Source organism: Diaporthe citri, assembly GCF_014595645.1.
Source record: "Diaporthe citri strain NFHF-8-4 chromosome Unknown scaffold_1, whole genome shotgun sequence".
In the NCBI taxonomy this organism is placed as follows: Eukaryota; Fungi; Ascomycota; class Sordariomycetes; order Diaporthales; family Diaporthaceae; genus Diaporthe; species Diaporthe citri.
The window spans coordinates 4,749,687-4,762,197 of NW_025064846.1; the positions used below are offsets into that span (position 1 = coordinate 4,749,687).

Here is a 12,511-nt window from a genome sequence, read left to right on the forward strand (position 1 = left end):
TGGTGTGTCGTCAGTGCAGCTGCTGTCTGGCTCGTAGTGATGGGCATGTCTCGTCAAACAGCACGTTCCCGCCCTCCTGGTTTGTGGACTAATTCTTTGTTGGGTTGTCTTTTTGAATTTCGTATCGAGGTCACTCGCGCGGCCGGCTCACAGCTTACTTGCTCACACGGGGTGCGACACTTTCCTGCTCGCAGCCTCGCCACACCATCTGCCCGGCTCTCCGTGCCATCCCGGCTCGGTATGTGCCCGCGAGCGATGAGCGGGTGGCCGAATCGCCCCGGGGAATTAGTCGAGAACATCATCTCGACGGTGCCCAAGTGGTGACACTTCGTTCGCGGCCATCGCACAGCGGGCCCCCTTGGGCCCCTTGGTGGGATACACAATTAATCTCTTTCAACACACCAACACCATCCAAACCCATCCAGAAACGCCCGCTATGCCCAAGACAATGCACACACGCCTCACGTCCCCACGCTGATGGTCATCATATCACCCATGGCTCAGCACCGCCGTCATCGTCCTCGTCCTCGTCCTCGTCCTCGTCATGCTCCTCTTCCGGCTTCTCGTCTATCGTCTCGGGGATGTCCAGGCCCGGTGCTCGGACCGACATGGCTCGAGCTGTTTCGACGTCGTCCTTCAGGCGGATGGCACCCTCCTTCTTGAGCATCCGGCGCACACTGGGAGGCAACAAGAGTCAGTAACGCTAGATCTGGAGCTCGGCTGTGAGATGGGAAGGGTCGAACTCACGTCCTCGACACGGGCTCTGCCGTCTCCATCATAAGAACGACCAGCAGGAATGTCAGCACCATCCCGATCACCAGCACGTCGGCGTGGTGAGCCCCACACGGGCGGGACTGGCGCGCACCCCCCAGGGCCGCAGCAGAGTCTCGTGAGTGTGTCTCGGTATGCTGCTTGATGCGTAGCACGCCTCCGCCCTGGTTCGATGCGAGCCTTACTAATGAGCCGACCGACATTTTCCTTCGCGGCGAGGGCTCTGGGTGCGAGTCCGACTGTGTCTTTGTGTCTGACTCTGCCTCAGCCTCGGCCTCAGCCTCCTCTGGTAATGACTCCTGTGCAGACTGCAGCCTCGCCAGTGCCTCCAGGAGGTCCGACGTCAACGGTCCGGCCGACGAGAGCACCTCCGAGGCAAGCCGTGAGAGGTCGGATGCCGACGCTGATAATGGCCGGTTGTCGAAGGCTGGCTGCCGCGGCATGTCGTCGTCGTCGTCGATGACTGCTTGTCGGTCGAGAGGCCGGAGGATCTCCGTCTTCGACCCCTTCGCCCCTGCGGTCGTGATAGTCGCCGGCGGCTGGTACCCAGTCGGTCCCGATGACGGGTCTGAGACTGTCTCTAGGGTCTTTGACAGAACGAGGTGAGGTAGGACTGGTGTCGCCATGGCGAGAGGCGCCGCCGCCCAGAGTGAGTAGAAGATGTGCCCTGACCTCATGGTGGGCGAAGGTCCTTTCCTTTTTCTCTCTTTTCCTTTGTGAGAATTATATCCTTTTCGTCCGGCAGGTAACACACACGGGCTCCAGAAAATGACGCCTCCGATGATATGATCTGAGTGTGTTTATGGCTGTGGTTGCTCACTCTTCTCCCGAGTTCCCGGTGGCTGGATATCTTATATGAGAAAGCAGTGCGGCGCGGCTGCGGGGACTTGTCAGGATGTCGCGAGCGCGTATGTCTCAGACACTCAAATTTGCCGACTCGTGAAGCTGTCTCGGAATGGCCCTGTGTCAAAATGGTGCCCGCCCCCCGTTGAGGAACCACCAGGATCAAGTTATGCTCTGTTTGATCGGCGTGGGTACGAATGATGCTTATATTCCAGGTCAAGCTTGCTGAAGCATGGACGCCCGGGGGTTCCCAGTGGTAATCTGAAGAAAAGGTGAAACCAGTGGGAGTTGGGGGTTGATCTTGGGATGATTGACAAAACAAATGTTGAAACGAGCGATGAACTGGCGTGCACTGATCGGGACTGGACTCCCAGGGGAATTGTGATGATCAGCAGGCAGGACTTGGGATAAGTTTTATTTGAGTGAATCGTAAAACTCGGAAAGGGAGACCAGATGACCGAAGTAAAAGAAAGTGGACGATGGATCGGACGAGCTCTATGTATCCATGTGTGTGTGCACGCACATGTATGTACAGTGCGTATAAGTAAGTGGTCATGCAGGCCGGCAGGGGAGCGAGTATTAATATGCCCCGTTTTGGGAGGGCGGGAGTGAGCTTGTATAGTTTGGGCTTCCGGTGGTGTGGGAAGGGGGTTGCTCTTCACCCTTGCTGGGCTGCGCTGCTCATGAGGCTGAGCCCAGATCCGATCAGAGCATTTTAATATAGGAGGTGTTGTGCAAGACCGAGTACATAGACCACGAGCACCGGGCATGGGCAGGAACTACCCACCTGCTAGGTCCATGACCGTGACCATATGAGCATTAAGCATTGAGCATGAGCGACTGCTAGCCCCCGACCGTCCGGGAGAAGAACAGTGCACCGAACCGAGACCGAAGATGAGCCAGCGAGGGCCAGCGAAAGCCAGTGCGGGCCAGCTTGCACTGGGCGGAGCACCCGAATGCTTGACGCTGAGCTAAAGTTTACCCGCGTCTTGTGCTCTGTTTGACCTCTTGTCGGGCCCTCTTGGGTGCTGGGTCTCTTGGTGAGGGAAAGGGGTGGATCTGTGCCCGGGTGCAGCCAGGCTGCCACTTGCTAAACACCCGCGGACCGGGGTGCACCCTTTAGAGTGTAACGCCGTGATGCCTTCCTCCAGCCCACTGGCCCGCGGCAAGGACCAGGGACTTCTGCGTCCAGAGCGATCCTGGGACCGCTTGGCGAACGGCGCACGTGCATTGAGCAGAGAGATCAGCTTGGCGCAAGTCGGAACCTTCCAAAGAACGCTAAACTGACGAGTCCGATCTCTGGCACTCGTGCTGCTGCCGCTGTTGCTGCTTGCCGCCGCCCACCCAAAGCGACCTGCATCGCATACACTGCACTTTGAAATTACCTGTTATGGACAGCCCGACGGCTCAAGCTCTGGCCTTACGTAGGTCGCCATCTGTGAGGAAGGAGCACCGCACAGACCCCTTATGGGCATTGATAGGTAGTCCTCGGCCCCTTAACCCTTCGACATAAACTTAGATAGAACCACAACCAGAAACCAAATACAACCCTCTTATTACAGAACCCCTTGATAACTTAGCTTAAATAACGGGAATTAAACGCCAGCTAATAATTACTATAAACATAGCCTCATCCAATAAAACGATGAGAGCACCATTGCAAATTTACCATTAATTTCTAACTACTCACTTTGCTCTTGCATAACTATCTTAATATTTATTTATTTAGATTATTTAGTTATATGGCTTTGTAAAACTCCATGGCTAAACTTAAATAATTACATGCTTAATAGCTCTTATAATTTCATTACTTATTTAGGTTTTTATATATTATAAAGATTTAAAATAATAAGCTTAAATATACTCATTTCTTATAGCTTATCTTTAATAAAAATAATTTAATTCCTTAAGGCAAAACTTATTAGCTATAGAATTAATTAATAAAGCAAAAGAGCCTTTCTGCATTTCTTGCCTATTAATAAGCGCTCTTATTGCTTAAATTCCTTTTAGTGTTTAATCTTTAAGCTGCTTCCTTAGTTAGCTAAACGCTGCTTTTTAGTAATTTATTATATATATTAATTAAAACGTAATTTCTTTAAATATTTAAGCATTGCTAAATAATAAGTTTGCTAAGTTTATTATTATTCTTAAAAGTTTTTCTTAGAAATATATTGTTTATATTAATATATAATTAAAACTTTGGCTTTTTTTTGTATTTAAAAAGGAATGATAAAATGGAATTAAAAGGCTTTAAATTTAATAATAATAATATAGTACTACTTATAGCTAAAAACGCTGTTAACCTTATTATATAAGCAATAATATAGCTTTATAACTAGCAAAACTAAAACTTTGCATATTTAATTATTATAGTATTTATAAATGCATTAATTCCTTAAATTTATATTTAAGTTAAGCTTATATAAAATGGCGTTAATAAATATTTTAGTATTTAGCTAGCAAATATTGGCTATTTCTGCCTTTATAAATATATTAATTTAGGTATTTAATTTAATGGAAAGATTATAAAATATTTTAATATCTTTTATTTTATTAAGTATTTAAAGCATATTAAATAAGTTTATTTTATAAATAATATTTATTAAGTTTAGTTTTAGTATTTCTTAAAGGATATACTTAAATAATACTTTTATATCTTAATTAATAATGATTATTAGCTGCTTAAGATAGCGATAGTTTAAGTAATTTATAATAAGTTAAAATTGCATTTTATTAAGTCCTTTTTAAATGCTATAATTAGTTTTAAGATAAATTATTTATTTCTTTATTAGGTTGCAAAGAGATGGGATATTACTTTATTTCTTTAAATTATTATTATAAATGCAAAGGCTTATAATATAAAGTTTTCTATATAGCTAATTGCTATATTTAAATTGCTTGCTTTTAAGATTAAGTTTAAACTTTAAAAATTTAATAAAGTAATAATATTAAAAAGCTTTTTAAATAATGTTTAAAACTATAAGAGTATAATTCTTAACTTAGCCTAATAATAATATTTATTTGCTTGGAATGTTATTTATCCTTATTAGCCCATACTTGCTTATAAAGGCAGGTTAAACGTTCTTTACGCCTTATAATATTTGCCTTTGCAGCCCTAGCAATGGCAATTATAGCAATGCTTTTAAATATAGCTATCCTAAGCTCTTTTACAATATAATTAATTATATATGGTTAATTAAACTTAAAATTAGTTTTAACTGCTGGTTTAATTAACTGGTTAAGGCTAGATTTAAAATGCTAGATATAGTTAACCTTAGTTGCTATTAAATTAATACGTTGCATGGCGTTGATAATAAAATGAGTAGCAATAACTTGCTTAATAATAGCCATAGCTGGGAAATTATTAATAATAGCTTATTCTAAAGAATTATTGCTTGCTTACCTTGTAAGCCCTATTTACTATTAAACTATATTAATGAAATTAGCTTTATTAAGCCTATTATAGCAAGTTTGCAAACTTTATAAAGCAACTTAATATGCTTATATATTAACTACCTTTAATTAAGGAAGTCTTAAATAAAGAGTTCTTTATAAATATAGTTATTAAGGCTTTTAATTATCCCTTTAAGGAAGCGTTTCCTATTAATAATTATAATAACTACCTAAACATTGCCTTTTTTAGCATATTAGCATCATTATTATTTATTTACCGTTATTATATTAAGCATTTTTATAGCAATAATTTGCTAATAAATTATATTTACTTTATCCATTTTAAAAAGCCTTGGCCTTGATAAAGATAAACGTTAATGGCTTTCACAGCTAAAGCGGAGATTACTAGCCTACTAAACAATTAAGGCTTAAATAATGCATTAAAAAATACCCTGAAACAGCTAATAAAAAACTAAAAGGCCTTAGTATCTTATTAAATATTATAAAGGGCGTGAAGATAATTTAATTACCGGTAAGGGTTAATTTGGAATTTAGGATAGAATTTAATTTTCGCTTTTAAACTTATTTACATTTTTTTATTTAACTATTATTTAGATTATTATTAAATATTTATAGCAATATTAGCTATAATTAAATAATAGCAAATAAATAATGGTTATAATAAAATTATCCCCTTTTGCTAATTTATAAACATGCATTTCCACTATAATTATGCAAACTTAAAATGAAAATTTATAAGTTATATAATTATATACTTATATTATTATAATTCCTGGAAAAATATATTAACCGCAGGATTGCAGTAATTGCTTTATTTACTTATAAAGTCTTTATAATTAAAGACCTAAAGGTTAATATATTTATTAATATAAATGTTATAAGATTAAAGGGCTTTAATATTATTAATTTAAAAGAATATATTAATATTAATTCTTATTATATTTAAATTCCCATAAAAACGAGAAATTATAGCCGCTTAATAAAGGCCAAGGTACTTGCTACGCAATATATTATTATATTACTTAAATTAACTATTTATTTTCCTATTAAATATTGCCTATATACTAATAATATTTAAGACTTAATGTTTACCCTTGCATTAACTTAATTCAATGCTTATGCTTTCTTTATGGATATTTATTTAGCTTATATGGTTATTAAAAATAAAATAAATAAGCTTATTATTATACTTAATAGAATATTTATAAGATATTTATATTCTTTAAATCCATAATGTTAAATTTATGCTATTAATAAAGATAATAAGGCTATATTTATAGCCTTTTATAAATCCTTAAATTCTCAGCGTTTAAAAACAATGCTGTTAAACAACTTTTAAATGCATACCTTAATAGGCATTAATATATTTTTTAACTTAAATCTTATTAATTAAAATAAGCTTTTAAGTTTTTTTAATGAAAATATAAATATTTTTAAAGATAAAGGTTAGGCTAAAGCTTTATAAAATAAATAGCTTAAGGTTTGCCTTAAGTAAAATTAGCAAAATATAATTTTAAAAAAGTGCAAAGTTTACTTTATAACCTTAAAGGACGTTAAGATTATTGATAAAACTTTAAATAAACTGTAAGCTATTAAAAAAATTAAATAAATAACTTAATTTATTTTCTTTTCTTTCCCTATATTTATTATTTAGCGAATTATGCTAAATAATACCTAAAAAGGTTGTATAGTAATTAATATTTAAGGATTAAACTATATATTAATCCTTAATGCATACCTTATAAAAAGCTAAGATTAAATTCTCTTAAAGATTATAAATGCAAAATACATTATGGTTCTTAATGCCATTGCTTTCTTTTATTAATAATAAATTTATCCTAAATCTTAATGGATGTTTATTATTATAATAGCTTGCGGATAATTTATATTTAATTACGTTATTATAGGATATTATAGCAGCTTAGCTTATATATAATGATAAATAAATTGGCTCTTTAAAGATATACCTATTAAAGCATATATTAATAATATAGTTATTGTTATAAATGGCTCCTTGCAAGACTATATTGATGATATTTATTTGGTTTTTAATTAATTATGATAGAAGAATATTTTAATAGGCCTAAAAAAATCTTATTTTGCAGTATTAATAGCTGTTATGCTTAGCCGTTATATTAACTTTTTTAGCCTTTTTATAATTAAAGAATGCTTAAAGGCTATTAAAGCCTTGGAATTTCCCCGCTTATTAAAGGATTTGGAATATTTTATTAGCCTTGTAAGTTATATAAAATATAACGTTTTGCGTTTTATAATAAAGATTAAGCTTCTTGAATAATAAAAGATAAATCTTTATTAATTAAATGCCTTAATAAAGCTAAAGGGTAAAATAGCTTAAGAAAATTAAATAAAATAAATTATATTTACCCTATTTAGCAATATAAAAAAAGCTGCCTTTAATATTATGAAATAAAACCTAACTAAGTTTATATTTATTATATACTTTAATTTAAAAAGGCATTTATTTATTAATTTTAATATATTTATGTTTAAAATTAAAATGCAAGTTTACTATATAGCGGACTTAGTTATAAGGAAACTTATGAAAGATAGTTATATTATTATATACCTATCGCAAACTTTAGTTAAAATAATTGCATACCTTAGCTGCACTTTATTTTCTGCGGAATGCCAATATTAAGCTATAGAAATGGAACTTCTTAGCTATGTATAGGTATTTAAAAAATATTAATACTAAATTAATATTACTAAGCATTATTTTATGATTTATATAAATTACTTAGCAATTCTTGCTTTTTTTAAATAACTTAATATTATTAACTTTATTACAGCTTTAATAAATAATAAGAGATTAATTTATGCCCTTAAATATATTAATGCTTTTAAAATCAATTTATTATATAAATTAAAAAGAGAGAATATTATGCTAAATGCATTATTGCATATATTATTATTAAATATATTACTGTTAACTAAAGATAATAAACTAAATGTTTTCTTAAATAATTAAGATAAATATTAATTATTTTTCTTAAAAATGCATTTAATAGTTCTTATAATACTTTTAAAACTAAATTTATAAAATGAAAATATATATATTAAAATATCTCCTAATTTTCGTAAGTACCTTTAAGATGGCTATTAAATAAACCCCTAATAAGCAAGAATTTTAAATATAATATAGTAAAATAATGCTCTTTATAAAAATAAAGCCATCCTTTTATTTAAAATCCGCTTTAACCTTATTTAAAAAATATTAAATAAAGATAAAACTCCTTATCTTTATATTTCTTAATTATATATAATTAAAATCTTAAAACTTGCTTATATAGATAGTTATTATAATTATGCCTAACTTAACGAATTCCTTTAGCTTTTTTATATTAAAAAACTGCATTTCAAGCTGCATAAATTTACCTATTGCTACCTTAATTACTAAGTTTTTAATATTAAAAAATATAAAGCTTATAAAAGCTTATAACTATTACTTAGCTTATTATATCCATATTATTAAATTATAATAAACTTTATCCTTAAACTTCCCTTAATAAAAGGCTATAATTATATCCTCTTAATAATTTGTAAATTCTTAAAGAATTTATTGCTAATGCTTAAAAAATTAATATAAAAAGCTATAAAATAAGCCTTTTCTTTATTATAATACTTACTTTAAAGTAATTAAGGCTATTTAAAAGTTATTCTCTTAAATTAAAACCCTAAATTCCTATTAAACATTTAATTATTAATATAAAAACTATTTAAAATAAAGCTATTTTATATAATTATATATTATTTATAAATTAATGGCTAGTTAAAAAGGATGATATAAATTATTAAATCTACGCTCCGCTACTTTATTTATAACCTTAATAATTTGTGAAAATAATTAAATACTTTGCTATAAATATAATTTAAATATTATAATAACAAATCTTAAGCAATTAAAACTTCTTTAAATAAAATTATTAAAGGCTTTACTTTAAATAATGTCTTAAATATTATTATAAATTAAGTGCCTTATTAACTATTAAACCTTCCTTAAAGCCATATTTATATATATAATGCCTTAATACTTATAGCAATAATAGTAAAAGCATATTTTAATAAATAATATCTTGCATAATTCTTTAAAGTTAAAGCATGGGTATTATTTTAATTATATAAAGGATATAGAATTTTATAAGATATTGATTATAAATATGGACCATAATATGTAGGCTCTTTTAAAGTTATGGAAAGAATTAATTATTTTATATACCAACTTAACTTTCCGTGCATATAGAAGTTAAAGCATAATATTATTTTTATTAATTACTTTAAGCCATATTCTTTAAATTTATTTAGTTAAGATATACCTTGGATTAAACCTATTTAAATTAAAGATTATATAAAGCGCATAATTAATTAATGATATTTAAAATTAAAGGATATAAAATATCTTATTAAATACATTAAATTAAGACCTAAATTCTAAGAATGGATAATCTTGCCGCAACTAGAACTTAATGCATAATTGCTGCTTAATGAATTCGCCCGTAAATAACTATTTATTATAAACTTAATATAGTAACTACCATTAATAACTACTACCAATAATTGCTATAATAACTTATAATAATATTTGCTTAAAAACTTTAAATGAAAAAATGGGATAAATATAATATTACTTAAAGCATAATTTTAATTCTTTCTTAAAAATTATAAACTTTTTCCTTCCTTTTATTTTTTTATTTATTTTTATTTAACGAAAGATATACTTAAGATAGCTTTATAATTTAAGCTTATTATTAATAATAATAATAAAAGGAGATAAAAGCAAAAAGCTATTTAAAAATAAACTTAAATGATATAAATTTAAAGCAAAGCGTTAAGCTGTAAATCTTTTTTAAAATTTAAAGCCTTAAATTAAAAATATTAATAATATTATGCATTAAAATAATTAAGTTAGCTTAATGATTATCGTGAAAAACTTACATATTACATTATAAATAATTCTTAATTTTAATAGGGTTAAAATTAATAAACTTAATAAGGCTATGGATTTCCTTATCCTTATTTATTTAATATAAAAGTAGGAATATAATAAAAAGCTCCTATAATTTATTAAAAGGTATAAGAAGAAGGAATATAAGTAGTAAATATATATTTATAATAAATTATAAGATATTGTTAATGGAAAATTTAATTAATATCTTTTTTATATAAATATAAAGATAAATTAATTAATTAAAAAAGCTTTAACTTTGCTATATTCTTTATAATATTTATTTAATATAGTAAATTATAACATTTCTTTTTTTTAAGCTGAATCTTAATTTAAATTTAAAAGATTCTTAGGTAAAAGCAATTTTAATAAAAATGCTAAAGCCATTAAATTTATATATAATAAAATTAAAGAAAACCTACTTAAAAAACCACCTTCCCTTAATAATTGCTCCTTTAATAGCAATTTTAATATCTTTATTATATCATTTTAAACTAAAAAATATAATCCATTAAAGAAAACTAATTAAAAAAAATTTAATATAATGCCTATGGCAAGTTTATAATGCAACCTAAAGAAGATAAAGTTTAATATATTCCCATAACCTACTATATCTCTTATTAATAATGCAATAACCTATTAATTTATGCTACCTTCCTTGCCTATAATAAAATATATTAATACCTATTTATATTTCTTATTAATAACGTCCCTACCTTTAATAAAATAATAAAAGTATAAGCAATATAAAATGGAAAACGCTAAATTTACCATTAAAGTTAATAAATAGCAAGCTTAAATTGCAAAATTATAGTTAAAAAACATTAAATTAAATATTTAATGGAATTTACTTTAAATGCAACTTAATCTTAGCATTGCATATATTATTAGCTTAAAAGATTAATTAATTAAAAAGGATAAATAAATCAATACCCTAAAAGGTAGTTATTATACTTTATTTATTAAAATAATTATAAATAAATTTAATGCCTTTCTTGCTATTTAAGATATTATAAATATTATTATTAAATTACTTAATAATAAATATATTTTTAAATTAAAACTTTTTATAAATAACTTTAGATTAAGTAAAAATATAAAAGCAGCTAATTATAAGGAATATAATAAATTATAAAATAAACCTTAAAATAACCTTAATGCTTTAAAAGATGAAAATAAAGATTATAAGGAAGATGGAAATAGTTTAAGCTTAATACTTTGCTTAAAAGATAGAATATAGGATAATTAATTTATTAAATATACCTTTTAAAATTATTTATTAGCTATAAAGGCGCCGCTATTTTTTAAAGGGGGCAGATTATAAGGAAGGAGCATTGCATAGATCTCTTATGGGCATTAATAGGTAGTCCTTGGCTTCTCGGCCCTTTAGCATAAACTTAGATAGAACCATAATCAGAAACCGAATATAACCCTCTTATTGCAGAACCCCTTGACACCATCGGTACCTTGCCAGCTGGTTAGTCACTCACTCAGCATCGCCTCGGCCAGAATTGTACAATGCTCCGGCTGTCCATCATGCCATGATCACCCCCCCCCCCCCCAAAAAAAAAAAAAACCAGAGCCCTTCTCGACACAGGAGGTGATGATCCAGCTGAGGCTCTGCGAGAATCCTGCAACGTTGCCCTGATGAGCCCTCGTACACGCTGACCCGCCAGACCCATCGTGATTCGCCACAGCGTAAGAGTGGGCGGAGCTGCCTGGCTGGCTTGATGGTTGGTTACCTGATGAGGATGGCCCACGAGGCCATGCCGCGACGGCCGATGGATCGAATCATCATCCCTTGGGATGGACCCCGAAACCTAACTCTATCTAATATAAGCCCAGCTACTGTGGAAATGGGGTCCACTCCCTCGTGGTGGGCGGCTGCTATTGGCTGCGGCGGACAGTTTTAGAGTTCGCCTCTGCCCGGCACACTGCGCTAGTTCCCGTGGCAGGCAGCACAATGACAACCAGCTGGCAATGGCGGGTGCTGTGTGCTGTCCAGGGCGATGTGACCTTGTCTCCATGGGCTGAAATCCCAAGGAGCAACTACTGGACTCCCAGTAGACCACGGATCCAGCACTAGGTGACGTCCAAAGCTGACAGCCGTGGCATTCACCAAACAAGGGACTTGTTCCTCTGGGGTGATCTGCGTCTGCGCCCGCGTAACGAGTAACGAGTCTATGACAGCTTCTCTGTGACAAGCACTGCTTGGCCAAGAAGGGGCCTGGGCAGTCCTGCGCCCCTCAAGAAGTTGAGGGATTTACTGTTCTCTGGTATGCAGAAGCAGCACTCACCTGCATGTCGCAGCAGTGCCTCGGTCCTCTGCTGGCCCACTTCCTCCGTCTCGTCCGGGCAGAATTGGCCTCGGCCTCCGAGTCCACGGACGCCTAGCCCAGCGAATCCTCGCCTCTGCAGCAACACAAGGCTCCCCGTGCCTTCGGTCGAGCCCCGTTCAATTCACGTCCGTATATTTATGGGCTTGGCCGGTCCTCGAAAACTCTGACTGGGCGACTTCCG

General features: G+C 32.9%; 1 protein-coding gene across 1 annotated transcript; it reads right to left on the reverse strand.

Annotated features, from left to right (window-relative positions):
• Nucleotides 1–484: 484 nt before the first annotated feature.
• Nucleotides 485–1,448, reverse strand: INS49_001307 (uncharacterized protein; the record flags this gene model as incomplete). The annotated part of the gene is made up of 2 exons (XM_043162139.1): nucleotides 485–677; nucleotides 748–1,448. The coding sequence occupies 2 exons, from the start codon at nucleotides 1,446–1,448 to the stop codon at nucleotides 485–487; spliced, it is 894 nt and encodes a 297-aa protein (XP_043030645.1).
• Nucleotides 1,449–12,511: the final 11,063 nt, after the last annotated feature.